The sequence below is a fragment of the Martes martes genome (assembly GCF_963455335.1).
Source record: "Martes martes genome assembly, chromosome: 17".
Classification (NCBI taxonomy): Eukaryota; Metazoa; Chordata; class Mammalia; order Carnivora; family Mustelidae; genus Martes; species Martes martes.
Window position 1 is genome coordinate 53156745 of NC_137905.1, and position 27235 is coordinate 53183979.

Here is a 27235-nt window from a genome sequence, read left to right on the forward strand (position 1 = left end):
TCTGTTTCTGTAAAATGCTGTGCATGTGTATGCAGAAATTACAGAGCTAGCTTTTTATTTTTATTTTTATTTTTTGTAGGAATGATAACAACAGATAATTCTCCTATAGGGCTTACTATGTGCCAGACATTGTTTTAAGCACTTTGCATGTATTAACTCCTTTAATCTTTATATCTCAGCCCTGTGAGGTAGGTACTATTCATTATCATACCCATTTCACTGATGACAAAATTGAGGCACAAAGAGACACAGCTAGGAAAATGGCCAAGCCAGGATTCACGCCCAGGCAGCCTGGCTTCAGAATCTGCTCTTAAACACCTTCCTCTATACAACATAATTCTGTCTCCTGGAAAACAAAAACACTACATGTGTGTACAAATGCTTGTGTATTTTAGAAGACATAAAATAAGGTGTCAAGATAAAAAAGTAAAGGAGCACCCAGCTGGCTCAGTCAGTGGGGTGTAAGACTCTTGATCTCAGGGTTGTGAGTTTAAGCCCTATGTTGGGCATAGAGATTACTTAAAAATAAAATCTTAAAAAGGATAAACATGTAAAATATTGGATTTTAATCAGTTCTTTGTGGGGGGTGGGGTCACAAATGAATGAATGTTCTGATTGGCCTGTGTTGGGTCTCATGCCTAGACCACATGTTTTGAAGGAGGAAGCATTAGTGCTAGAACATTCTTATTAGAGTCATGTAGAGTGGATTTTGGATTTCTCCCAGGAAAGAAGTTCTAGTACCTGAGGACAGGGAAGTGGGTGGCAGCTGAGGGCCTTGAAAAAACTACCGAACCACTTGTCTCCTTGAGCCTCAGAACCACCTTCCCTATCTTCGCAGAAATGCAAAGAGCAGAGCAGCTGAAGACCCTTCACTATTCAGATGAAACTCCCCCAAAATTCACACACAGTTTTCCTACGCACCATCCCCCCCACCCCATCCAGGAAACGGTTAACAAATGGGCCAAGTTGTTTAATCTTCTCCACATCCACCCTCCCCCCCCCAACACACACACAGAAAAGGCCCCCTGTCCCCCGTGCCTATGAGGGGCAAGTGTCCATCTAGGATTATTTAATGGTGCAAAGGGAGCATGTGTTGCACTTGGATCATCTGGTATTTTGGATGCTTTGCCAGTCTGAGGCTTATTGCACCTGTGGGGATTAAGCGGTGCTGTAGGATTATCTTGAGTTTGGAGTTTAACCCCCATGTGGAAGGATTTTCTGGTGGTACTGTAGGATTATCTCGGGTTTGGGGTTGATCCTTCATGTGGAAGGATTCTCTGCTACTTTGACGTTCCTCATGACCCGAGCCCTTCTTTTCTATGGTATTAACCAGTGAGTCCTTGACTCACACCTACTTCAAGGCCCGTGTCTTCCTGGCTAACTGTTCTTGTTCTGGGAACTTGGGCATGGACTTTGTGACGACGGGCGGGACGCTTCTTTTTTCCACTGGCACACCATTCCAAGGGATAATAAGAATGGCAAAACTCGTATCTCAGGAGTTGATGGGAATGGTGGTCCCTCCATTTTAGGGGTATAGGAATTATGGGTGTTGGGTATCAAAGGATTAACAAGAATGACGGTACCTGAGTGCTAATGTCTGATGAGAATGGGGCCCTTGTGCCTCCAGAGCTGATGGGAAAGGTGGGTCCCGAGTTCCGGGGGCTGATGGGAAAGGTGGGTCCCGAGTTCCGGGGGCTGATGGGAACCGTGGCTCATGAGTCTCAGCGACTGGTGGGAATTGCATCAATTGAGTCTTAGATGCCAAGGGAGTTGCGAACTCTGTATATCAGAGAATGATGGAAGCAGCGGTTCCCGTGACTCACTGACCAATGGGAATGGCGGCCTTATAGTTCAGGAACTAATGGGATATGTTAATTTTATCCCAGGGGCTTAAGCAAGTCGCAACCTAACCCATAAAGCCATGTGTTATTCACCCATCCCTCCATTCATTAGCAAACATTTTCCTAGGTCCCTGCTCTGAGCCACACCCTATGCTGGGTGATAGTGAGGACACAGAGATGACTCAGCCCTAGATCGCACCCTCGATGAATTCCCAGAGCCAGACCCAGACACCGAAAATCACAACATGACAGAATCAGAGCCAGGACCAGGAGACAGCAGGGTGGGGCGATTACCGTCCTGTCCTGACTACAGGGCATCTGGGGTAGATGTAGAGTGAGGGTAGTTCTGGATACCAAATGAAGGTGCAGGGTCTGACAAATGTCATTTCTACCTGATGTGGCGTTTCTACCCGATGTGAGTTTGTGGGCATGACAGGTCTAACGTGAACCAAATACTGATCTCAAGTGAGGGGCATGTTTGTACGGAGGCCGCTCACCTCCAAAGAAAAGGCATGGAATTTGGAATCAGAGAGGCCTGGGTTCAAATCCTGACTTTGTCATTCACTTCGAGAGTTTGGTTAACTCATTATGCAGGACCTCAGTTCCCTCCTCCTCACAGGGAGATAAAACAATTGCGGTAGTAAGACCGCTGCGATGACTGAATGATCTAAGGTATAACAAATACCCAGCTCACGGCTAGTCCCAAACTAGACATTCAATAAAGGGTAGGTGTTGTCATCATTATTGCTCCTATCATTAATAATAACAAATAAATTCATACAATGGAATACTATACAGCCCCTAAAATGAAAGCAGTGGCTCTGTACGCATGGGTATACAAGAATCTTCAAGATAGAGTGTTAAAAAAGCGAGATGTGGGGTAATGTGATCCCAGTTGGGGACCAAAAAATAGGGGATGGTATAATATATGTGCATAGCCGTATAACTCATCTGAAAAAGGTATACAGGAAACGGGTAAGCATAAGCTGTCTCTAGCGAGTAGTAGGTGGCTGGGGGACAGGGTGGAAGGAAAATGCATTTTTCACACCCTAACCCTAACCCTAACTCTAACTCTAACCCTAACCCTAACCCTAACCCTAACTCTAACCCGAACCCTAACCCTAACCCTAACCCTAACCTAAAGATAGATCAGCCAGAGCCCAGAACGGTATACCCACCACTGTCGCAATGTCTTCCCTAACTGTCCCCTGGCCCAAAGGTCCATGAAGTTCCAAGTCGCGCATAGCACGTAACCTCTCCTGTCCCCTGTTCCTACTGATTCCCAGCTGGGAACAACTTCTGTCCCCTCAGTTCCTGCGCCAGACTCTGGCTGATCTATCTTCTTCACCTCTTCACTTCGCGTCACCCCCACAGTCTGTCAGTCCCCAAGCCCTCCTGCGTCCTCACAGTCTCTGCCCCACCCCCTCCTTTTTGTCCGCAGGGTCCCAGCCCCAGCTCGGGCATCCTCCCCCTGCATCCATCCCCCCACAGGGCCCCAGAGGGGACTCTCCGACGCCCAGATCTGACCACAGCCCTCCATGGCTCCCTGTCACCCCCAGGAGAAAGTTCCCAGCCTGGCCTTCGAAACGCTCGCGAGCCTGGCCCCGCCCACCCCCTCAGCCGCACCTTCGGAGCTCCTCGGCTCCTGTCCTCTAAGGCTCTAGGCAGACTCGACTGCTTTGCGGTCCTCCCGGAATCGCCCCCTGTTCCCTGCCTTCGAGCCTCTGCCTGGAACGCCCTTGCTGCGGCCAGCCCCCTTCTCGGCCATCCAGATCTAACTTCTCCCGGTTCTCGGAGGTCCCCTCGGCTGTCCCCAGCTGAAAGGATTCCTTCCGCCCCTGGGCTCCCACAGCCGCCGGCCTCTGGTTCGGTCATACCCCGATCGCCCTGCATTGGGACTGTCTGCGTCGGGGGCTGTCTCCTCCATCAGACTGAGAGCTCCGTCTGCACGGGCAGATACGGGTCTGATTCACCTTTGGGGCCCCAGTGCGGGGAGCGGGAGGGGGGACCGAAGCGGAGGGAAGAGAAGGAGGCCGGGAGGGCAGGAAGGGGGAGAGCGAGGAGGGGAGCGGACCCCGCTGCGGCGGGGGAGGGGGGGCGGCGGGTGGAGGAAGAGGAGAGACACAGAGACCGGGAGGAGAATGCGGCGCGCAGGAGGCGGCGGCCGCGGCGACACGGCGAGGGAGCAGAGGCGGAGGGCGCGGGAGAAAGCGGAGAGGGGCGAGCCGGGCCGGCCGCGGGAGGCGGAGGGAGGGAGAAGTGGAGCGCGGCGCCCCGCCGCCCCGGCCCCTTTTGTCCCTTCCCTCCGCCCTGCGTCACGCTCCCGGCCGGCCTCCCCGCGCGCTCCCTCCCCCGCCCGCGCCTCCTCCCCGGGGCTGGATGGAATTTTTTCCCCTGGACCGGGGCCAGCTCCGGGGCCGGGGGAGGCAGGCCGGGCCGGGCCGGCGGCGGGGAGGGGCCGGGGCGGGGGCGCCCGGGGAGGGGGCCGGCCCGCGGGGTCCCGGGCGGAGACGCGGGCCGGAGGGAGTCGGGAGGAGGGAAGGAGGATGGCGGGGCCGCGGGGAGGAAGGGGAGAGGCCGTCGGGCGGCAGAGGCGGGGAGAGGATGGAGAGCCGGCGGCGGCGGGCCCGACTCGGCGCGGCCTGGGGGCTGGCCGGGGAGCCCCTGCCCTGCGACGCGGGAGCCCCGGAGCCGTGAGTCTGCGGAAAGCGGGATTGGTGGGCGGGAGGGTGGGGGACGGCGGGGGGCCAGGACCCAGGGTCCCAGAAGGAGGAGGCCTCGGCGGCCTGGGTTTCTGGGTTCCTGGAGGAGGCGGGGGCTGGGGACCCAGACTCCCGAATCCTTGCAGGAGGGGGCTGGGGGCCTGGGGGCCGGGACTCCGGGGGTCCGGAGGAGGAGAGGCCGGGAACACCTCCTGGATTCCAGAGGAGGAGAGAGATGGGGCCGGGATAGCTAGATGCGGAGGCTGGAGGACACTCGGGCAAGATGCCCGCCCGAGCCCTCAGGGGAGGTGGAGGGAGAGAGGCTGGCTTTGGAGGTGCCTCCGGCAGCGGAAGGGTTAACGTCTGGCTGGAGGGGAGGGGGAGGGGCAGGGAAGGGGCTGCGGGGCTTTGAGGGGTCAAGGGTGAGCCGTGCGAGGTGGGGGCGGAGGAGGGGGGAGGTTGTCTGGGCTGCCAGACAGGCCAGGGTCAGCGGCGGGGGCAGGGGATGTCTGGCGGAGGAGAGGCCCAGCATCCAGGCTCCCTTGGGGACCTGGGATTCCAGGCCCCAGCCCCCTCCTCCCTCAGACCTGGGAGTCCGCAACCCAGCCCCCTCCCTCAGAATTCCAGAATCCGAACCCTTAGCCTTTTTTACCCCAGGACCCGCGAGAGTCTGGGCCTCCGGCCTCTTCTTCCCTCAGACCTGGAAGTCCACACCCCAACCCCCACCCTCAACAAAATGACCAAGTCCGGGCCCCTAGCCCTTCCTCCCCCGAACCCAGGCGTCCCCACCTCCTCTTTTAGCCCCAGCTGGATCCCAGCCCTCCGGGGGTTAAGGGGGCGGGGCCAGCTGGTTGCCATGGTGCCAGACTGTTTGGGTCTGCTCTCTGACCCTTGGGGGCTCCCCAGGGTCTGTAGAGAGGGGGAGGGGGACCCAGACCTGAGGGAAGTCCAGCGCCAACCCCTTCCCCAAATCGGGCCTATGGGCCCAGAGAGTTCATGTCTCCATCAACGCCGCGTCCGGTGACCTTGAACAAGTCCTGACCCTTCTGTCTGGGCCTCAGTTTCCCCAAGGAGAAATTTGTCGGGGGAGTGGGGAGATGCTCGGGTCCTGCAAATCTTTAAGATTCTCGGCTCCCGTCTCACCCCCTCCTCAGGCCCCAGGCAGCCCCGGGGCATGCTGGGAACCCGGCCTGGGCTCTGGGCCAGGTTGTGGGGGGGCGGGGGCAGCCTCCTCCCTTCCCCTTCCTCCCCACCTTGGCCTGACTCTCGCCCCCGCCTGAGGGTCTGGGAGGTTGGGAAGGAGGGAAGGGGGATGAGAGCCGGACCCGACTCTGGCCCCCCATCTCCTCCATTCCTCCTCCGCCCCCTTCCCGCCTCTCCTCCCCCTCCTCAGCAGGTCGCTACCCCAGCCCTGGGCCCCTTCTCGAACCACCCCCACCCCACCCCCAGCTCCAGACCTGGCTCCGAGCTGTGAGGGGGAGGGAGAGAGGGAAGGAGAAAGACAGAGAGAGAGAGAGAGAGAGAGAGAGGCAGAGTGGGGGCGAAGGAGAAGGGAGGGCGAAAGGAGGGTGGGAGGGGAGCGAAGGGAGGAAAGAGACAGAGGGAGACAGAGACGTGAGATGGGGAGAAAGGGAGAGAAGGGAGAAGGCCAGAGACAGAGACCTTGAGGGAGAAAGAGACTGAGAGAATGAGAGACAAAGAGAGAGGGAGGGAGGAGGACCAGGGAGGAAGAAAGACCTAAGGGAAAGAAAAAGAATGAGAAAGGAGAGAGAGAGGGAGAGGCCCTCCGCGAGGGAGAGCGCCGGGACCCCGAGAAGGACGAGCGCGGAGAACGAGAAACAGGCGCGGGAGGTGGCGGCGACCAGGTAAGCCGGGGTCCGACGCGGAGACCAGGCGCAGCAGGGACAGACAGCGGGCGGAGGGGGCCCGGAAGGTGGAGGTGGAGCGCGGTGGGGGGAGAGCACGACGGACGGAACGGGACCGACGGGCTGACCTGCGACTCGCAGGTGCACACTCTTGGCCCTGGGGTGGCGAGCCTTGGGGGCTGCGCCCGGCTCCTCTCACTTGCCCGCCGTCCGCCCGGCCTCCCCGGAGCTCTGGGAGGCCTTCTCTCCTGCCCAGTCGGGGCGCTGACAGCGTTCTGCTCGGCGTGGGGCAGCCTTAGGGCTCAGGGATCACAGCTGTCATCATGAAAAATGATGGGAGGCCAAAAGAGAAACGAGAGAGCGCGGGGGACATACCTAGAGAGGTTTGAAGGTTTCATATCCCTGCCTCCGCCCTAGTCCTGGATTCCAGAATCTGACAGGTAGAGAGGGAGCTGCTTGCCCAAGGGGCCAAACTGCCAAACAGGTGAGGTTCCCTCTGACTCCACATCCAGGAAGCCCGGCTCTGCCTTCCCCAGGGAGGCAGGCCTGGCTGGACTCCTGGGTCTGAGGGAAGAGGGGGCCGGGGGCCTGGACTTCCATGTCTGCGAGAGGAAGGGCCTGCCGGCCTGGACTCCAGGGACCGTTGAGGAGGAAGGGGCCAGGGGCCTGAACTCCTGGGTCCCTGCGGAGGAAGGGGCCAAGGGACTGATTCCTGCGTTCCCTGGGGAGGAGGGGGCCGGGGGCCCGGATTCCTGGGTCCTGGCACCCACCCGTAGAACCGACCTTGCGGGGCCTTCGCCGCACACAAGCTCGAGTCTGTGGGTCCGTGTCGGGGGCTCACCATCGCGGCTGGGGTCTTCCCGGCCCTCCCCACCCTCCCTGACCCCCATCTGTCCATCCATCCGTCTGTCTGTCCACCGGCCGCGCCCCCCGGGCTGAGGTAGGAGGTTGTATAGTTGAGGAGGACACCCACGGAGATCACTATACGGCCTCCTAGCTTTCCCCAGGCTGCGCCCTGCACGGGACGCCCGGCGGGGACCCCAGCCCCTGACCGCTGCCCCATGCCCGGGGACCCTGGGAGGAGGAGCTGGGCTGTCTCTCCTGTCCTGTCCCTGCATTCCCTCCTCCCACTTGCCTCAAAGAATTTCTCTCCCATGAAGAAACCTCTGTTTTGCTTTCTCTGTCTCTCCATCTCCGCCGTGTCTCTGGAGCCGGCTGTGTGTCTACCCTGCGGCCTCTCAGACGCTCCCTCCCTCTCTTATTGTGCTTCCCGGTATCTCTCCATGTCTCAGTTTCTGTCTCTCGGGCTCTCGCGGTATCTCTGTGCCATCTCTGCTCTGACCCTCACCCCCCACCCCAGGGCCTGTCAGGCCACCACACACCACACTGCCGGCCTCTGGGTCCCTGAGACCCTTTAACCTGTGAGGACATCCAGGGTCACAGGTGAGGTTCTTGGGAGCCTGGCGTCCGGCCCGTCCACAAGCTGGGGGATCGCCCGCCTGACCCCTGACTCCTCACACCCCATCTCCCTGAAAACCCAGACCTTGACATTTGACTGGCTGCAGAAATCCAACCTCTGACCTGTACCCCGTGCCCCTCCCCCACCCCATGGTGACCTCACAAAGGTCACCAGCTTCTCCCTGGGCCACGACCCTCTGTTATGGCCCTGCTGGCCCAAGACAGCACTGTCCCGTCTGCCCTGGTCGCCCTCATGCTCTTGAGGGCCCCCGCCTGGGCCTGTCTCCTCTGCTTCACGTCCTATAAGGAGCGCCTGCGCATCTGCCAGATCTTTATTGGGGTACAGGGCCCCGAGCTGGAGAAGTGTGAGGAGGCATTCGCCGCCGCCTTTGAGGGCCTCCTAGACACTGAAATCAGTGAGGCGACCTGTCCCTTCCCCCAGGGGCCTGGGGGGCGAGGCGTATCATGCACAGGGATCTTCTAGACAGCATGGAAAACCACTGAGACAGATTCGCCCAGAGCGGGAGGGTGGGGGCAGATTTAGAGGGGAGGACGGAGACTGAGGGACAGACTCGGTGAGAGGAGGATAGGGTGGGGGGACAGACTGAAGGGGGGCAGGTTAGAGACTGGGGGGCAGACTAAAGGGAGGGTATAGATGGGGAGACAGACGCAGAGAGTGGGGAGGATAGTGATGTGGGGGGACAGACTCCGGGAGGAGGACGGAGATGGGGGACAGACTCAGAGAAGGCAGGAGAGACAGGGTAGATAGAAGCAGGGGAGGGACAGACTCAGAGATGGGGGATAGCAGTGGGGCCAGGACAAAGACTTGGAGACAGGAGGTGTCCTAGAGAGACAGAGAATGTCCACACTGTGGACGTGCCGTTGAGGGAACTGCTTTTCCCAGCCTCTGTCCTCCACCCTTGCTCCCAGACTACGATGAGAGAAGCCACCTGCATGACGCCTTCACCCAGATGACCCACTCTCTCCAGGAGATGGCCACTGCCCGGGGTGAGTGGGGTGGGGATGGTTTGGTGGACGTGGGGTGCAAACCTCCAAGAGATGGCTGTGGGGGGGACGCAGAATGTGGCAGATCTGGAGGAGGCAGTGCTAGTAAGCTGAGTGAGCTTGATTACTTGTCGGGGGGCAAGGGATGGGCGGATGCTGGTAGGGAGCTCAAAGACCAGTGCAGAAATGACCTAGAGTCTGAAGCCTAGTTGGGGTCAGGCAGACATGAGCTCTGAACTGGCTGTGTGGCTCCCCTGCTTCCTGGCTATGAGGTTCTGATGTGTTACTGCCTCCCTCTGGGTCTCAACTTACCCACCTATAAGATGGGACAATGTCCTTGCCTCCCTGATTGAGGTGCAGTATGGTGAGAGGGAGGAGCCTCAGAGGGAGAGGGAGCACTGCGGGCAGCATAAACTGGCCAGTCTTTGCTCCAGGGCTCAGGGCTTCTTTCCGCGGCTGCTGTTACCTTTGTCTTCTGGTCCTGCCCACCAAGCTTTCTGACAAGGATCCCAAAAGTTGAGGAGGTTCCTGTCCACCCAGGGGGCATCTGGGGGAGTCAGCACGGAGAAGACTTCAGCTGCAGATCCCCCCCTCCCCATAGAGAGGCCTGAGCAACTCAAAGCCGGGGTGGGGGGAGGTGCCGAGGACTCCAGAAAACACCTTCTTCCCACTTGGGCCGTCTTGTCATAGAAGGTTTTGAGGAGAGCAGGAGCAAGTGCAGTTCTGCACGTCGAAGACCTCCCTAGACCTGTGTGTGGGCCGCACTGGAGCCGGGAGGCAGTGGAGGCTGGGAGGCCTGGGTGGAGGCTGGGGTGAGGAGGCCCGAGCTGGGGCGGGGCGTCAAGGTGGAGAAGCAGGCACTTCAGAAGAGAGTCAAGGGCAGGAGGGACGGGGCCTGGGTGACAGTCTGTCCGGGGTCTAGGGTCGGGGGGTAATGGACAGCGCCCAGGGTCCAGCTCCATGCGAGGGTGGGCCCTGGGTGGTCCCTGAGAGAGGGAGCCAGGGAGAAAAAGCAGGGGCGGGAGCACATGGTGAGCTGGGCTAGGACATTGTGAAGGTGAGGAACTCCGGGGACATCCAGGACACAGCTAGACACACAGGTCCAGGGTTTAGCTGAAAGGTCGAGGACACTTAAGACTGTCCGCGGGCTGTGAGCAGGGGGAAGGGGGGCGCCGCTCTGGGCACAGAAAGACCCTCTGGGGTCTTGAGGGGGGCAGACTGGAGGCCGGGAGAAGCTGGTGCAATACGACAGGTGTATTCATCGAATGTGCCAGAGACACTGGGGACATAGGTGTGACCAAATCTGCAGACCACTAGCCCTCACGCTGCTCATACTGGGGGGTGGGAGGGGCAGACAATAAACATAATCAGGGAAACACTGCAGTATGCCAGTTGGTAATCCGGGATCTGGAGGCAGACAGGGAGCGAAAGGGAACGGGGCGGGGGGTGGGCAGTGGGTGGTTATTTTAAATAGGCTGGTCAGGGTTGCTGCATGGGAGAAGGTCCAACTGAGGAAAGCCCTGAACCAGGGGGCGGAGCCATGCAGATAACCGGGGAGGGGCGTGTGGAAGAGCATCCTGGGCAGAGGGAAGAGCCAGTGCGAAGGGCTGGAGCGCAGTCGACGGGGGTGGGCGATGGGAGGCGATGAAGTCAGAGGCCGCAAGAACCACGTCCCGTAGGACCTCAGAGGCCAGTGGTTCTCAAGCCCCGCTGTGTGTCAGAAGCTCCTGTAGGTCTGACCAGTAGGTCTGAGGCAGGGCCAGGAAACCAAGTTCCCAGCCGCTGCTGCTCCAGGGACGCACTCGGAGAGCCGTTCTTGCCGACCCTTGAACTGACTTCAGCTTGAGGTGGGAGCCGTCAGAGGGTTTTAGGGAGAGAGGAAGAGGCAGGATCCGACCAAGGCCACGAGGGCCAAAGGCAGAAGCAGGGAGACCTGCGAGGAGGTCAGCAGTGGTTCAGACCAGTCGCCACCCCAAGACGGGGGCTGGCAGAGAGGGGCAAGCGTGAGGGGGTAGGCGTAGGAAGATGATGGATCGGACTCCGTGAAAAACTTGCCCCATACATGGGAGAGGCTGTGTCTGCACTAATTGATAACTAATTATCCTCCTGAAGGCTATCTTCATACCAGCTCTGTCCGCTGGGGTTTTGTAACCCCACTTTCCAGATGGGGAAGTTGGGGCCCAGCTGGACAGAAAGGATGGACCCAGGAGAGATTGGGACTGGCCGTATTGGGGGGGGGGGGCAATTCCCAGGTCTCCCCGACGGAGGACCTAAGACATGGACCTGCCGACTCAGAGAGGCTCTGGATGGTGGCAGGTGATACTGTTTGTGTCTATAAACCAGGGAGTGGGTGGTATGGTGTGGAGAGAAGGGCAGTGTGCCAGAGGGAATGCAGCTCCACCACCAGGGGTCAGATCTAGCTCTGTGACCTTCAGCTACCTTCCTAACTTCTCTGCGCCTCCGTTTCCCCATCTCAAACTTGGAGATGGTAATACACTCACTGTATACCAGACACCATCCTAAGCGCTTACGAACATCCTCTCATGCAGCCATCCAATGTCACGTAGTTTGGCACGGGGATGCTTTTATATTGTATGGCGTTAAATCCCACCCCCCAATCCTAATATTGTCCTCATTTTACCAAGCGAGGATCAGGAAAGTTACATATTTGGTCAAGGTCATGCAGGGAAGAGGACTTGAAATGGATTCTTCAGATGGGAGGCAGGTGTGCTCACAGATGATGAGCCAGGACTCAAACCCGGATGGTCTGAAATAGTTGGAAGTTTCCTAACGATACACACCCCTTTGGGGGAGACTTGGCAACATCTACCCATGCCCCCTCATGGTTCACTTGAGATAACCTTCACCCCTTGGCCTCTTTGGACATTTCACTCCATCCCTACCTTATTCCCATGACATACTTAGATATCACACACACACACACACACACACACACACACACACCCCTGCCATAGCTCCCTTGGCATATCCCACACTCATCCTCCCTGTGAGTCACTTGGTTTGGCACAGAGATATTTCTTGAATGACTTTCCAGCATCCTGGACTCTCGTTTGAGCACCCCCCTCTGACCCCAGCCTCCTGACCATCCTGCCATCTCCAGACCACACGCCCACCCTGTGGCCAAGGAGAGACCTCTAAGTCCTTGACCCCTCATTTTGAACCCACTTCCTGGCTTCAGTGCCCCCTCTCTCCAGGTTATACCCGAGCACCATCCCATCAGCCTCTCTCTCACCAGTATTCTCAGCTCCTTCCCTTTCTGTATGGTTTGAAATCACAGAGGCACAGGCAGTGGCGTAAACAAGCTGGAAGTCTTGAGGTAGGCACTTGTTTCAGATGGCAGCACCACTTCCTTTTCTGGGGGACCCAACCCCTTCCAGCTTCCTGCTTCACTATCCTAGGATGCGGTCCTTATCCTCATGGTTCTGCGTCACTGCTAGAGCTCTGGCCTTCAAATCCAAGTCTCAGGCAGCAGATGGAAGAAGGGGAAAGGTCAATAAGACGGTGCCCCTTCTCTCTTAAGGCTCCTTCTTGTGACTCGCATACAACACTTCCACTTACAAATCAGACCAAAACTTGGTTATATGACAAGTGGGTCATAGAACCACACAAAGCTGCAAGGTATACTGAGGAATATAGTCTTTTAGTTGGGTGGTTGGTGGGGCCGGGGGGTGCTTTCCCAGCGGAAATGCAGTGTGATGTTACTACAGAAATATTTGGAAGCAACTAGCAATCCCTGTGTATCAGTTTCCTAGGGCCCCTCTAACAAAGTGCCATATACTGGGTTGCTTAAAAGATAGAAATGTATTTGTTCACAATTCTGGAGGCTAGAAGTCCGAGATCAAGGTGTCAGTGTGAGCAGGGTTGATTCCTTGAGGCCTCTCTCTCTGGCTTGTAGATGTCCATCTTCTCTCTCTCCTGTGTCTTCACATGGTCTCCCCTCCGTGTGTCAGTGTCCAGATCTCCTCTTATAGGGCAATCAGTCATACTGGATCAGGGCCCACCCTAATGGCCTAATTATAACTTAATTACCTCTTTAAGGCTGTATATCCAAGTACAGCCACATTCCGAGGTCCTGGGGGTTAGGGCTTCAACATTATGAGTTTGGGAGGGACACAGTTCAGACAGAGAGCACAGGGAGGGGCCAAGGGAGAGAGAGAATCCCAAGCAGAATCTGTGTTGAGTGCGGAGCCCAGCGCAGGGCTGGATCTCACAACCCTGAGATCATGACCTGAGCAGAAATCAAGAGTCAGACACTTAAGCAACCGAGCCACCGAGGCGCCCCACATCTGCTGCATTTCTAAATTCCAAAACCACCTCCACCAGTAAATCAATCCAGCCAGCTATCCGCATTGGGAAGAGCCACAAAACCTCACAGTTTGGAGGCCAGTACAATGGTCAAAACTCCAGCACCGTCGAGAACAGAGAAAGCGGGTAGAAATGAATAGTCTGGAGACCATGCGGAAGTGGCAGGTGCGGGCCCTGGCGAAAGGCGGTGGCTGCCACCAAGCAGCTAATTGCTGCCTCATGAAAATACAGTCTCTTGTGTTAGAGCTCTTCCAAATTTTGGAAAAGAGATGCCAAACATTTTATGTGACTTTCCCAAATTTTATACGATGGCAACTGGTTCATTTTTAAAAATACTTTCCAGTCCAAATATAACACATTCAAGGGATGGACTAGAGCCACAGGCCACCAGTTGTGGTCTCCACTCCAGCTGGATCCTGGAATTCATTCTACACATACTTCCTGAGCACTTGCTAAGACTCAGGGCCCTCTCCTGGGTTCTAGAGATACAGCACTGAAGAATGACTTGTTTACTAAGTGAAGACACAGACTTAAATGATCACTGGATATGTAAATATATATAACTGTACACTGGTGAGAACTCTATGTGGAGCGAATGGAACACTTGGAGAGGCAAAAATAGGGAACTGGATTAGATTAGATTTGTGGTCAGGGAAAACCTCGAAGGAGATGACATGGGGTAGGAGATGAAGGATGAGCGGGAGTAGCGGGAAAGATGTGCTAGGAACACGCCAGCGCATGCAAAGGCCCTGAGGTGATAGAGATTATGGTGGTGGTCATACTAGGGGAAATGAAAGGTGGGTAACAGGCGTGGAATAGGGAGGTGGAGGAAACTAGGCCAGATCTTATAGGGCTTAGCAGAACTCGGTGAGGACTTTTATCTTTATCCTCCCCTCTCCCCTCAACAAGATGAACGCAGAGGATGCAAAAGAGGGGTTCCATCAGAAAGATAGTCCAGAGGCACACGAAAGGAGACTTGGGGGATCTGTCAGCCTTCCAGGTAGACAGGGCAGAGGCGGGGAGAAGAGGGGTGTTTTATATACTACACATGTGGGTTTGGAAGGGACTGAGGAAGTGACAAACACTTCCTAGAGGAAGGGTTTTTACCAAAAGGCCCCCCTCCACCCTCCAGGGTCCTTTAAGGTGGCTTTTCCTAATGCTGCGGAGAAAATGCGGAAGGTCATTTCGCAGCTTAAAGAAGGTAAAAGAAGCTAAGCGCGTGCACACACAGTTCTACAACCCTGAGCCAGCCATCTTCTCCCCTCAGTCCAGTCCCTCTGAGCCTCTTCCCCTGCGAGGAACATTCTAGAATCTGCTCCCCACTTCAAAGGATCTGCTTTCCCACTAGGACCCCATTTTGGGATGCTTCTGTCCCAGATTAGCCCGGGCCTCTCTCCGAATCTCCCTGGCCCTGCGCACTCTGGGACGTCTCCTTTCCAACTGGGCCCCCTCCGTGGGCGAATTCTAGCCAGGCTACACCTCTTCTCTAATTGAGCCCCCCCTCCTTTGACCCTGTCCCCTGAAACTAGCGCCCAGGGTCTAGCCCCGTCCCCCCAGTGAACTACACCGGGATCGATCCCGCCTCAGCGGCGGGTCTGCGCGGGACGTTACAGGAACCCAGCAGGCCTGGCCCCGCCTACAGGTGGAAGGCTGCGGGTAGAACGCCACAGGCCTGGCTCCGCCCCCTAGGTGGGCGGTGGCAGGCCTGGCTCCGCCCCCTCAGAGGAAAGCGTCTGGCCCAGTAACCTGTCCTCTAGGGGAGCTTCGGGTGAGCGCCTCCAGGCCTTCCAGGATGGTAACGCTTCCTCTCTCTCCACAGTCCAGGCCTGCATCCCTCCCTGCGGTAAGCTCTTCAGCCCGAACTCCGAATTGAGGGGGAAGGGAGGTGCGGGAGCGAACCCTGGCATTTAGAACAGGAGACCAATAAGAGCCCTGGAGAGAAGCAATTAAACCAGGTATTGCTCACAAACCTAATACAAGGCGGGCCCGAAAGCAAGAACAAGCCAATAGGAGTCCTAGAGGCCGGAGAGCGTTGCGAGCCAGCCAGTGAGCGCGGGGAAGGCGGCGCCCGGGACCTGTGCGGCCGTCGGAGCCCGGGGGGCTTCACGGGCCCTAACCTGGCCAGAGGGACCCGGGCTGGGGAACGCGGATGGAGCCCAGGTGCAGCGTTTCCGTCCCGCAGGACTCCAGGAGGTCGCCCGGCGTTTCCGCTGCCGCGGGTGCTACTCCACCGTCTGCGACCTCCCGCTGGACTGCCCAGGTGAGGGGCGGGGCCTGGGAGGGGAAGGAACCGCCCGGACCCGAGGAACGGGAGCTGAGCGGGGAAGCGACCCGGCGAAACGGGGGCGGGCTCGGGCGGTGACGCGGACCTGTTTTCAGTTCAGGACTTGACGGTGGCTCGGGGTCATGAAGCTAAGTTCTCTTGCACTGTGAACTTCGAACTGCCTAAGGAGGAAATCACCTATTCCTGGAAGTTCGCAGGAGGAGGTGTGAGTCCGAGCGGGGCCAGCGCGAAGGGCTTAGGGGGACGGTTATGCTTCTCTAGAGGCTGCGGGGCCAGGACGCCGCGGGTGGGGATCGGGGGAGCTGGGTCTGGATTCAGGCTTCGTGCAAGGGGGGGTCCCGGGATTTAGAAGTGGAGGCGAGGCTCAGGAGGCGGCTTCTAGGGGCGGGGTCGTGCCTGAAGGGTCGGTGACTCTGAGGTTAGGGGTGGGCCCAGGGCTCAAGGAGGCGTGGTCTAGCCCGGGAGCGGGGCTTGAACGTGGCGTACTGGCTAGACCCGGCAGAGGGAATCTGACCCGGGCTCGGGCGAGGCCCCTCTCCTCCCGCCGCTTCAGCCCGAGCGTCCCTCAGGTCCGGACGCAGGACGTGTCCTACTTCCAAGACCTCCCGTGGGCCCGGGGGTACCTGGCGCGGATCCGGCCGGTGCAACCCGCGCACCGTGGGACATTCTCCTGCGTGATCGTGCACGACCAGATCCCGCTGGCGCGGCTCTACTTCTTTCTTAACGGTGCGGGCGGGGCTGCATGGGGGCGGGGCGGCGCGGGAGGCGGGCTCGCGCCTGACTGACGTGCGTGCCCCGCAGTGACTGGTGCGCCCCCACGTGGGGAGACCGAGCTCCAGGTCTCCTTTCGGGAAGTGTTGCGTTGGGCGCCCCAGGAGGCAGACATGACCAAGCCGTGGAGGCCCAGCCTGGGCGAGCTGCTGGCCAAGCCCGAGGCTCTGACGCTGAGCAACCAATGCCTGCTCGCGGCCGTCGTGGCCTTAGCGTCAGCCGGTACGACCCTTATGGTGTGGTGAGTTCCCAGGACCCCGGAGTCCCAGCACCCGCTCTCCTTCCTCAGACCTGGTGTCCAGCACCCTCAGACCCAGGAGTCCAGGCCCCCACCTCTCTCCACTCTCAGACCAGGAGTCCAGGCCCCCAACCACCTCCTCTCTCAGACTCAGGAGTCTAGACTTCCTCCTCCCTCAGACTCAGGAGTCCAGACTTCCACCTCCCTCCTCCCTCAGACCCAGGATCCCAGGCCCCCAGCCGCCACCTCCCTCAGACCCAGGAGTCTAGACTCCTCAGACCCAGGATCCCAGGCCCCCAGCCGCCACCTCCCTCAGACCCAGGAGTCTAGACTCAGACCCAGGAGTCCAGGCCCCCAGTACCCTCCTCCTCCAGTTTTAGGAGTCCAAACCCCCAGGCCCTCTTCCCTCAGATCCAGGAGTGCAGGCCTTATCTACCTTTGGAACCCAGGCTTCCAGAACCCGGATATCTAATCCCCAACCTTTCCCCCCAACACAAATCCCTCCTTGTTTCCCCAGGATGTTCTTTCGATGGTACTTCCAGGGCAGCTAACAAAGGTATCTTTTTCTTCCTTATCCTGTTTTCATTCCTAAAATAAAGAATATATTTCAGCTCTGTATATTCTTCCATCTTTGCCGGTGGTCACTGCTGACGCAGGTGGGAGGAGGCCAGCATACCTCACTTACGTCCAGGTGACTACTCCTCTAATGACAGTAATATGTAGAGTTGTCACAGTACAAGGTCCTGTGCTGAGGACTTTAGATACAAGTCCAGACCCCTCCCCAGATTTCTGGCAGTCTCTTTGACATTTCAACTTGCAGAAATGGAGTCTTTGTTGGACTTGACGTGGGACTCGACATGGGGCTCGATCTCACAACCCTGAGATCATGACCTGATCTGAAATCAAGAATCAGATGCTTAGCTGACTGAGCCACCCGGTGCCCCATGGAGTTTAGATTGTAGTGGATGGTCAGATAATAAACAAGAAAATTAAGCACAATAAGACATGGATCGAGTCAGAAACGGCAGGGACAGAAGCCCCTGAATGCACCTGTTGTTGGGGACATGGCCGTGGGGAGGCATCTGGAGGAGGACTTTAGGAAGTGAGTGTGCAGAGAGAACGTGAGGGGACCAGATCACGCGGGACCTTGACCACTGTACGGTTGGGCTTTTCCTCTGAGGTGAGAGTTATGGGCAGTTTTTGAGGCGAGGAAGGTCAGGATTTGATTTGATTGGCATGGCTGATGCATGGATAAACTCTAGCAGCAGGGATGGGAGCAGGAACCCATGTTAGGTGCTGTGGTTATCCAGACAGCTTTGATCCAGGAAGGAGATGCAGCTCGGGGACAAAGTGGTGACAGGGAGGAGCAGTGGTTCTAGATCTGTCCTGAAGGTAGAACCAGTGGGGTTTGCTGATGGATCAGAGTGTTGGGTATGAGAGGAAGAAAGGAGAAGGGGCAAGTGTCAACAGGCAGTGCCAATGTCTGTAGAACCCTCTGCCATGACGGAAACATTCCAGCTATGCACTGTCCATTGTGGTGGCCTCCAGCCACCCATGGCCATGAAGCAAGTCAAATGTGGCCAGTGACACTGAGGAGCTAATTTTATTTTTTTGTTGTTGTTGACGATTTTATTTATTTATTTTAGAGGGGGAAGAGCAGAGGCAGAGGGAGAAACAGGCTCCCTGCTGAGCAGGGAGCCGGATCTGGGACTCCATCCCAGGACTCCAGGATCATGACCTGAGCTAACGGCAGATGCTTAACTGACTGAGCCCCCCAGGCACCCCTGAGGAGCTAAATTTATAATCTTTTATAGCTTTAATAATTTAAATTGTCCCTCATCTATGAAAATAAAAGTCATAAGTGTCGGGGCATCCTGGTTATAACTCTGGAACCTTCTTTGTTTACTTGACTAGGGGCTGCTGGAAGGCAGGGGCTGCCTCTTATTCATTTCTATATTTGCAAACCTGGCAAAACTCGGAATTCAGTACATACTTGGTCAATGGTTTGGGGACTGATTGATGTCATCAAAGAATGAGTGAATGAAAAAAAAAAACAAGCCAGTCCTGGGTGGTAGGGGCCACTGTTGAGCACAGGGCGGTTCTAGCATTTTTGGCCTGAGCAGCTGGAATGTCAGAGTTCCCTTCACTGCTGTCGGAAGAGCGGGTTTCACGCGGACTGAGGAGGAAGAGGAGGACAGATGAGGAGTTGGGTCTGGTAAGGGAGGTATCCCAAGTGGAAGTGTCTTGGAGGCAGTTGGGTAGATGAGTCTGGAATTTAGGGGTGAGGTCTGATCTGAAGATACAAGCGGCAGAGCCCCCTTTCCAGGCATGGAGCGTGAATGAGGTATCCAGAGCCATGCCACTGGCTTGCCGTGCCACTGGTTACACAGAGGAAATGAGTGTAGATGCATAAGAGAAGTGGGTAGGAGGTTTCTCCAAAGTTAAGCAGTCCAAACTATAAAGAGGAACTGAGAAGGAAAACGGGGGGGAAAGCCAGGCAGCTGCAGCATTCTCAAAGCCAAGTGAAGACAGCATTTCACGGGGAGAGAGATCAGCTGGGTCAGATGCTGCCACATGGTGAAACACGAGGCCTGAGAATTGACCACTGGTTTTAGCAACGGGGACATCACTGATGAACTTGACCAGAGCCATTTCCATAGAGCAGTGGTGGGGGAGTCATCTGAATGGCATGGGTTTAAAAGTCAGTGGGAGGCCACACTTGTCATCAGGGAAATGCAAATCAAAACCACAGTGGGGGGGCCACCTGGGTGGCTCAGTGGGTTAAAGCCTCTGCCTTCGGCTTAGGTCATGATCCCAGGGTCCTGGGATCGAGCCCCACATCAGGCTCTCGGCTTAGCAGGGAGCCTGCTTCTTCCTCTCACTCTCTCTGCCTGCCTCTCTGCCTACTTGTGATCTCTGTCTGTCAAATAAATAAATAAAATCATTTAAAAAAGAAAAACCACAGTGGGATACCATTTCACACCCTCTGGGAGGCTATAATCGAAAAGTCAGGTGAGGGGTGCCTGGGTGGCTCTGTCTGTCTTAGCCTCAGGTCAGGGTCCCAGGGTCCTTGGATCAAGCCCCACGTCGGGCTCCCTGCTTAGCGGAGAGTCTGCTTCTCCCTCTCCCTCTACCCCTCACCCCACTCAGCTCTCTCTAATAAATCTTTTTTTTTTTAAAAAGTCGGGTGATAACAGATGTTGGTGAGGATATAGAGAAATCGGAACCCTCCTCCTTTGCTGGTGAGAATATAAAATGGTACAGGCACTGTGGAAACCATCTGGCACTTCAGTAAATTAAACAGGTTCACCACATGACTCAGCAACTTCACTCCTTGAGAATCCCCCTGGGGAGAACTTAACCCGTGTTCACACAAAAACTTGTATGTGAATGTTCACAGCATTATTCACAATGGCCCCAAACCAGAAACATCCCAAATGTCGGTCAACTGACAAATGGGTAAACCAAATGTGACACATCCCTGTGGTGGAATATTATTTGGCAATAAAAAGGAATGAGCCAATGATACATGCAAATCTGTAGAGACAGAGTAGATTATGGGTGTCTAGGATATCGAGGTGGTTTCAGGGCGAGGAATGCAAGGGACTGCCTGTGGGTATGGGGTTCCTTTTTGGGTGACGAAAATGTTCTAAAGTGAGATTACGGTAATGATTGCACAAGTCTATAAACTTACTAAAAACCACTGAATTACACACTTGACATGGCTGAACTTTGTGGGAGAGAAATTGGAGACAAATGTAAATAGCTCTCAAGGAGTTTTGCTGTTAGAAATGAGACGGTGTGGGGCGCCCGGCTGGCTCAGTAGAGCATGCAAAAGATCTTGATCTCGGGGTTGTGAGTTTGAGCCCCATTGCGGGTAGAGATTACTTTAAAAAAATGAGACTGTAGCTTAGGAGGAAATAGGTCAAGACAGGGAATCTTAAAAATCAGAGAGTGGGGGGCACCTGGGTGGCTCAGTCGGTAAAGCGTCTGCCTTCAGCTCAGGTCATGATCTTGGGGTCCTGGGATCGAGCCTTTGCATCGGGCTCCCTCCTCGGCGGGGAGCCTGCTTCTCCCCCTGCCACTCCCAATGCTTGTGCTCCCTCACTGCTCACTCTACCAAATAAATAAGCATATTTTTACAGTATTTAAAAATCAGAGTGACAGCACATTTGAATGCTGATGGGAAAGACTTGTGGGGAGGGAAGAACTGATGACACGGGAAGAACGGAAGGAGTGAGATCTTTGAGTAGACCAGAGGGCATGAGGTCCAGTGCCCCGGTGGAGGGGGTTGGCATTGAAGCAGACAGCTGGCCCTCAGGAGTGGGGGAAGGTGGCCTGTGCGCGCACAGACGCAGATCAGTGAGATGGGAAGCAAGCTAAGGGTGAGGTGCTAGGGGTTTGAGGAGACAAGGTCTGACAACCTTTCTTAGAGAGTAGCCAAGTGGACAGACCAGGAAAATGTCCTCCACGTCACCTAACCGTGTCCCTGCATAGCAGGCACTCCATAAGTACCTGTGATGAAAAGTTGAGAAATTTCGCCCTCACAACTCTGACCCGTGGGATTCTTAGCCCTGTTTCCTGACGAAGGAGCCAGTCTCCATTCAGCCAGCTTGCCCCGGAGACAGAGCCACGAGTCCCCAGGCTTCAACCCTGTAGCCCTTCAGTTCTCAAAAAAAAAAAGGGGGGGGTGGGGGAGACCCAGAAGAAAATAAATAAAATTCTTTATTATATCCTAATCACACAGTACAAATGTATATTAAATAACAACAGGGAGGAAGGAGGCCCCAGGACAGCATATGGGGACCCTTGTCCTCCCACTCCTAAAAATCCACGCCCTGATCAATAAATACCCCTCCCCAGAGACCCTGAAGTCCCAGCCCCAAAACAGTCCAGGCTGAAGAATCTTGGGTCGACCCCCTCGCTTCGCAGAGGAGGGAAACTGAGGCCCAGAGAACCACCCAGCAAGTCCGTGGCTCCCCGGGGCCCCTGCTGGCGTCCTCTCGCCTCTCTCGAAGTCCCTCGGGCGAGCGGCCCGCACACCTGGACTCACACCTGGACCCGGTAGCCCCCCGACCGCCGCCGGCACAGCCTCCGCACGCCCACCCAGTAGAGCGTCAGCATGACCGCCCAGTACCCCACGTAGGCGCCGGCCCCTGCCGCCAGGTGGTGCGCCTCGGCGGCGCGGGAAGGGCCGCTCCAGTCGGCCTGGGCCTCGTGCACCACGCTGCGGACCAGGCCCCCCAGCAGCAGCAGGGCCCAGAGGGCCAGCGGCAGCAGGGGCACGTAGTTGGCGGCCAGCTTGCGCCGGCCGGAGGTGCCCCAGCCGCTCTGGTTCATGGTGGCCAGCGCCAGGAACTTGGCGGGCAGGAGGCCGCCCATGTAGAGCGGCGCGTAGAGCGAGAGCAGCACCATGCGCGGGCAGCCCCGCAGCCAGGCCGCGAAGGCCGCCTTGGCCAGCGCCACGCCCTGCACGCACAGCAGCACCCACAGCAGCGCCCACGGGCGGCCCGCGTAGAAGAGCCGCAGCACGGTGGCCGCCACGAAGAAGGGGAAGAGGCCCGAGACCACCGCCTCGTAGGTCATCCACGCGTGGTGCCGGTGCCACCAGAGCGCGTTGTAGAGCCACTCGCGGAAGTAGGACTTGGACCAGCGCGTCTGCTGGCTCAGCCAGCGCAGGAAGGACGAGGGCGTCTCGGAGTAGCAGCGGGAGCGGGAGGTGTACCTGCGTGGGAGGGGACGGGATAGGCCATCAGCGCCACCGTCCCTGCGGCCGGCACCGGGGTCAGCGCCAGCCCTACCGCCACGGGGCTGCAAGCTTTCTTGACCTCCCTGGGCCTCCCGTTCTCAGAAGTCAAATGGGATGAACAAGGATTCCTACCTAATAGGGCTGCGGTGAGCCCCAGATCAGGATTACAGGCCAAGGGCACGTCCGTTGTACTTGCTCAATAAGTATTAGCAACTACTACTGTTTGCCTGATGACTAATACCACGACTGCCGTTACTAATGGCATTACAGTTACTGACCTATTACTAATGCTATCACTAACTGATTACGAAGACTCCGGCGCTCACTCTCATTGGCAGGGCCCTGGCGGCGGACAAGCCGGGCGATGTTCCTCCCCGGAGGCAGCCGTGTGCTGGGGCTCAAGGGACCCATCAAGCCCTTCCCGTGGCTGCAGCGGACACCCTGGTCAAGCCCCACCCGATTGGCAGCTAAGCCCGCCCAAGGCTAGGATCCCCTTTAGGGACCGTCATCAGGTGCCCATGGACAGTCAAGTTTGGTAGAAGGCGCCAAACTACTCTGTCCCCGTGGGTATTACTTGACAACCGTCGCGTCTCCTTCCCCTGTGCTGTCTGGCGTCCTCGGTAGCCTCCCTCCCCTGTCCTTGTCTCCTGCAGTCTGTACTCAAAACAGCTGCCAGAGGGATCCTGTTACAACAACACGTCACCCCTCTGCCCAGAGCCCTCCCATGGCTCCCTCATCTTCGTTCCGAGTTCTTGGGTGGCCCATCAGCCTCTCTTGAGTACACCCCATTACCACTCTGTCCTCCTCCCCTGAGGCCCTCCCCCTTGCTAGGGCTCCAGCCGCACCCTTTCCAGCCTCCATCCGTTCTCTTCCTAGGGCATCCTAGTTAACATTTCATTCCCTGCTCCCAGACTCTCTAAGCCCTTTTCCTGGACGCACATCACATCGGTTATCCAGCCCCATTAGCCAGCCTGCTACAGGTTCTGCTTAGTCACTGTCTCCCCAGTAGGCGTAAGCATGAATTCCTGTCTCCTGTCAACTGCTGCCTCCTCGGAGCTTAACACATTGTCATGAGGGGCGCCTGGCTGGCTCCGTGGGAAGAGTGTGCTGTTCTTGATCTTGGGGTCCTAAGTTCGAGCCCCACATTGGACGTAGAGATTACTTAAATTTAAAAAAACACATTGTAATGAATGCTTGCCTTGTGAATGAATGCATGGGTTCCCTTGGTATACCCCCAAGTTCTCTCTGGCCCTTTCATGGGGTCTAGCTTTGTAGACATCTCCTTCCCCCGAACTCGTGGTCGAACCCATACTCCCCAAGTCTCACTGAATTTCAGCTCTTCCTGATTCTTCTCGCTCAAACTCTTGCTAGATCCCACACCCTTTCCCTTCCCACCGCACTTGGAGTGATTGGCGCTGCTGGGGGAGAGCCATCCTGCCCCATCTCGAGTGCTGTCTTCTAGGTGCAATTCCCCCACCCCCTCCTTGCCTCGCTGGGTCACATGATCAATGTAATGGCACCTCTGCCCCTTCCAGTATCTTCCAACCTCCCCTCCTGTCTCACTTGGGAGAGCCCACTGTCCCGCAAGATACTTAGGGTTTGGAGAATTCCCAACACACATACAGAGTCAATGGCCTCCACACCCCCCCCCCCCCGCAACCTGAGCCCCTGGCTTACTTGGTGGCATAGCCCATGCTGAGCATGCGGTTGGTGAGGTGCCGGTCGTCCCCGAAGGTGCAGTGGGTGCCCAGGAACTTCTGGTTGTACCAGGCCTCGAGGAACTGCTGCAGGAGGTTGTTCCTGTATAGGCCTAGGTGGGGGCGGGGAGTACAGGAGTGTCAGCCTCTACTGTCCCCAGTACTGTCCCCAGTCCTACCTCCTGTCCAACTCACCTCCAATTCCGCCCCCATCCTCAACCATCTCAATCCTGTCCTCAGCCCTGGCTCCAGCAACAACTCCAGCCCCAAGTCCCTGCTCAACACTAATCCTCCTTCAACTCCATGCCCATCCCAAATGTGCCCCAATCCTGTCCCTGACCTACACCCACACCCACTTTGACAGCAAAGCCACCCAACTCCATCCTCAACCCCATATCCATTCTCAGCCCTATTCCCTACCCATCCGTATCCAAAAACCCTTCACCAACCACAAACTTGGCCCCAACCCTGTCCTTGACTCTAATTCCATCCCATTCACTCCCCCAAACCTTTCCCCATTCCCTATCTCTATCCACACCCTTTCTTCGACCCCACAAAACACCATCCCACCTCCAGCTTCCAGTCCTATCCCTATCGCAAAGCCTTGTTGCAGCACCACCTTTGTCCCCAGTCTCAGTCACATCCTCAGCCGGTTCTGGCTCCCTCTCGTCCCCTCCACCCTATCCATGGCCCTTCCAAGCCCCACCCCTGCTCACCTAGGGGACCGCTGATGCAGGACACACAATGGAAGTAGCTCTGACAAGCCCGCTCCACGTTGAAGGCCACCCAGTACCGGAGGCTGCTTAGGAAGCTGACCCAGGAGTCCAGGGGGTTAAGGATCCGCACGTCCCCCCCAACAGCCCCTACCCGGGGGTCTTCATCCAGCACCCGCACCAGCTCCAGCAGTGCCATGGGGTCCAGCCTTGTGTCCGAGTCACAGACCTGTGGGGTGGAAGGGGCCAGGATCAGGCCAAATCCCTGCCCAGGGTTGGTGCTTGAGGAGAGAGGACCAAAGGATGGGGGACTGCTGGGACACTCTGCACCCGATCTGAAGAAAACTTTAAATCTTGTAGTCATTTTCAATGTCTAATCACGCTTTAAGAGGACCTCCCTAAAACCCGTACCGTTGTATCACACCCTCCTCTGCATTTGGGTGAGACCTGTAACTTGCTTCTAACCCATAGATATGGCAAAAGGGATGGCACCTTGGATGAATAAATGAATAAATCTTTAGACCGAGCGGATGACTGGATTGATGCGTGGGTGAACGAGGGAAGGAAAGAGTCTGCATCCAACAGGTAAATGAATGAATAAAATAAACGAATTGCTTCCATATTGGAGAGATGGATGTAAGAAGGGAGGAGTGATGACAACTACAATTTTAAAAAAATGTATGAGTAGGAGTACAAGGAAGAGAATGAATGAATGGAAAAAAGGGAGGAATTAGTGAATCGCTACACGAATGAAGCAAACGTCTCCTTATTGGACGGACGGACAGAGGAATGTACGAAGGAATGTGCGACCAGTGACGGAAAGGATCCCTACACTGACCGACTGGATAAACAAAGGGAGTTAGAAAGAGGTCAGTGCCAGTCTCTGCCCTGAAGGAAGACTCCTAGAGAAGACGGATTCCGAGCGTCAGGGCCACGGTGGGGCGCAGGCACCTGTCACTCACCTGCACGTAGTCCACGGAGTCGCCGAGCGCCTTGAAGGCCGTGTACATGACCTCGCGCTTGCCGCCCCAGCGCTGCGCCACGCACACGCACCTGTGCGTCCTCACCAGCGCCTCCACCGCCAGCCGCCCCGGGTCCTCGGCCTCCACCTCCCGGTAGGCGCCCGCGCCTGCAGCGCCCGCCGCCGCGGGTTCCCAGGGCTGGTGGTAGTTGCCGTCCCACACGTAGGTGGCGGGGTCCTCGTCGGCGAAGACCTCGCGGAACATGTCCACCATGTAGAGGTCCTCGGCGCGGTTGCCGTCCACCACCATGAGGACGCGCAGCCGCGCGCGCGGGTACCGCAGGGCGCGCGCGGACGCCAGGCACTGGCGCAGGTACGCCGGGTCCTCCTGGTACGCCGAGATGGTCAGCGCCACGCTGCGCGCCGCCGCCGCGTCCAGGGGCCCCCGCGCCGCCGCGCGCCGCGCCGCCGCCGCCACCCGCCGGTGCTCCAGGTACGCGAAGAGGCTCTGCGCCACCAGGTGCGCGGAGAGGAAGGCCCCGTAGAGCCCGAAGGCCAGGAGGCCGTAGCGATCGGAGGCCAGCGGCACCCCGGCGGCGTAGGCCCAGGTCATGAGGCCCAAGATGAGCAGCGCGAAGGTGATAGTCAGCACCCGCCGGGCCAGGCCAGAGCAGTGGCGGGCGGCCCGGGTGGGCTTGGGCACGTCCTGCTGGGAGCAGAGAGACGGGATAGCAAGGGAAAAAGAGTCCTGAAATCCTCTTGGAAAGGGAAGGGAAAACCTACGTTTTTTTCCCCCAAGCCAATACAACATCCCCTTTTTGTAAAGAAGATCTCCGAGTACTGCAAAGTTATTTTCACTAATGAAAATAATTGTGGCAAACAGTGAGCAAAGCTCAATGCCTGATTATACTGATTCTAATACAACCCCCCCCCCCCACCACCACATTTTAAACAGCTCCGTGTTAAAAATCCGTGAGGATTACACTCAACGGAATGTCACAGTTTTAATTAACAGGGGCTCTCCTCCTCTCCTGCTTCTTAGTGACACATAAAATAGTCACTCATCTCACAATGAAAGGTTCCTTAGTGTTGAGATCATCATCGTCGTCTTAAAAATAATGCAATATGGTAGGTACCAGATGCTGCCATAAGTTTTTATAGAAACCAAGTTATTTTAATCCTCAGGACAGCCCTATGAGGTAGGTACTGTCATCCCCATTTTACAAACGAGGCAACTGAGTCAGAGAGAGGTGCAGCAGCCTGCCCAAGGTCACACCTGGATCACCGAGAAGCCAGGATTTGAACCCAAGAATCTGATCATTGAACCACCAGCTTATATATTGGCTTTATTCCTCAGGAGAGCTGGGCAGGGGTGGGGGGTGGGGGTGGGAAACAGCAGATAATGTTTACTGCCACCATATACATAGCAAAACTGGGGACTGGTTGGCCAGGAAAAGTGGCTTGCTCAAGGTCATGAAGCTCACAGGTGGAGGAGTATTTTCTCTGACTTCCCAAAGGCATGACCACATTCTCCTTCACTGCTCAGGTTTCCAGCAGGGCCAAGTGTCCAGTACATGTTTCGGGAAGAGTTCAGAATCAGAGAGAGGGGTTGCCTCCATTTCCTT

At 56.7% G+C, this 27235-nt stretch overlaps 2 protein-coding genes across 2 annotated transcripts; one reads left to right on the forward strand and one right to left on the reverse strand.

Moving 5' to 3' along the window:
- Positions 1–8068: 8068 nt before the first annotated feature.
- SPACA6 (sperm acrosome associated 6) lies at positions 8069–17076 on the forward strand (the record flags this gene model as incomplete). The annotated part of the gene is made up of 9 exons (XM_080828860.1): positions 8069–8282; positions 8797–8874; positions 14330–14398; positions 15017–15040; positions 15380–15457; positions 15577–15686; positions 16051–16207; positions 16283–16493; positions 17008–17076. The coding sequence occupies 9 exons, from the start codon at positions 8069–8071 to the stop codon at positions 17039–17041; spliced, it is 975 nt and encodes a 324-aa protein (XP_080684986.1). The 3' UTR covers positions 17042–17076.
- A 4463-nt stretch (positions 17077–21539) lies between these two features.
- On the reverse strand, positions 21540–26426 carry HAS1 (hyaluronan synthase 1; the record flags this gene model as incomplete). Its single annotated transcript, XM_080829117.1, has 4 exons — positions 25612–26426; positions 24653–24878; positions 23917–24049; positions 21540–22215 (listed from the first exon to the last, which is right to left on the reverse strand). Exons 1-4 carry the CDS (start codon positions 26419–26421, stop codon positions 21540–21542), a joined length of 1845 nt encoding a protein of 614 aa, XP_080685243.1. The 5' UTR covers positions 26422–26426.
- Positions 26427–27235: the final 809 nt, after the last annotated feature.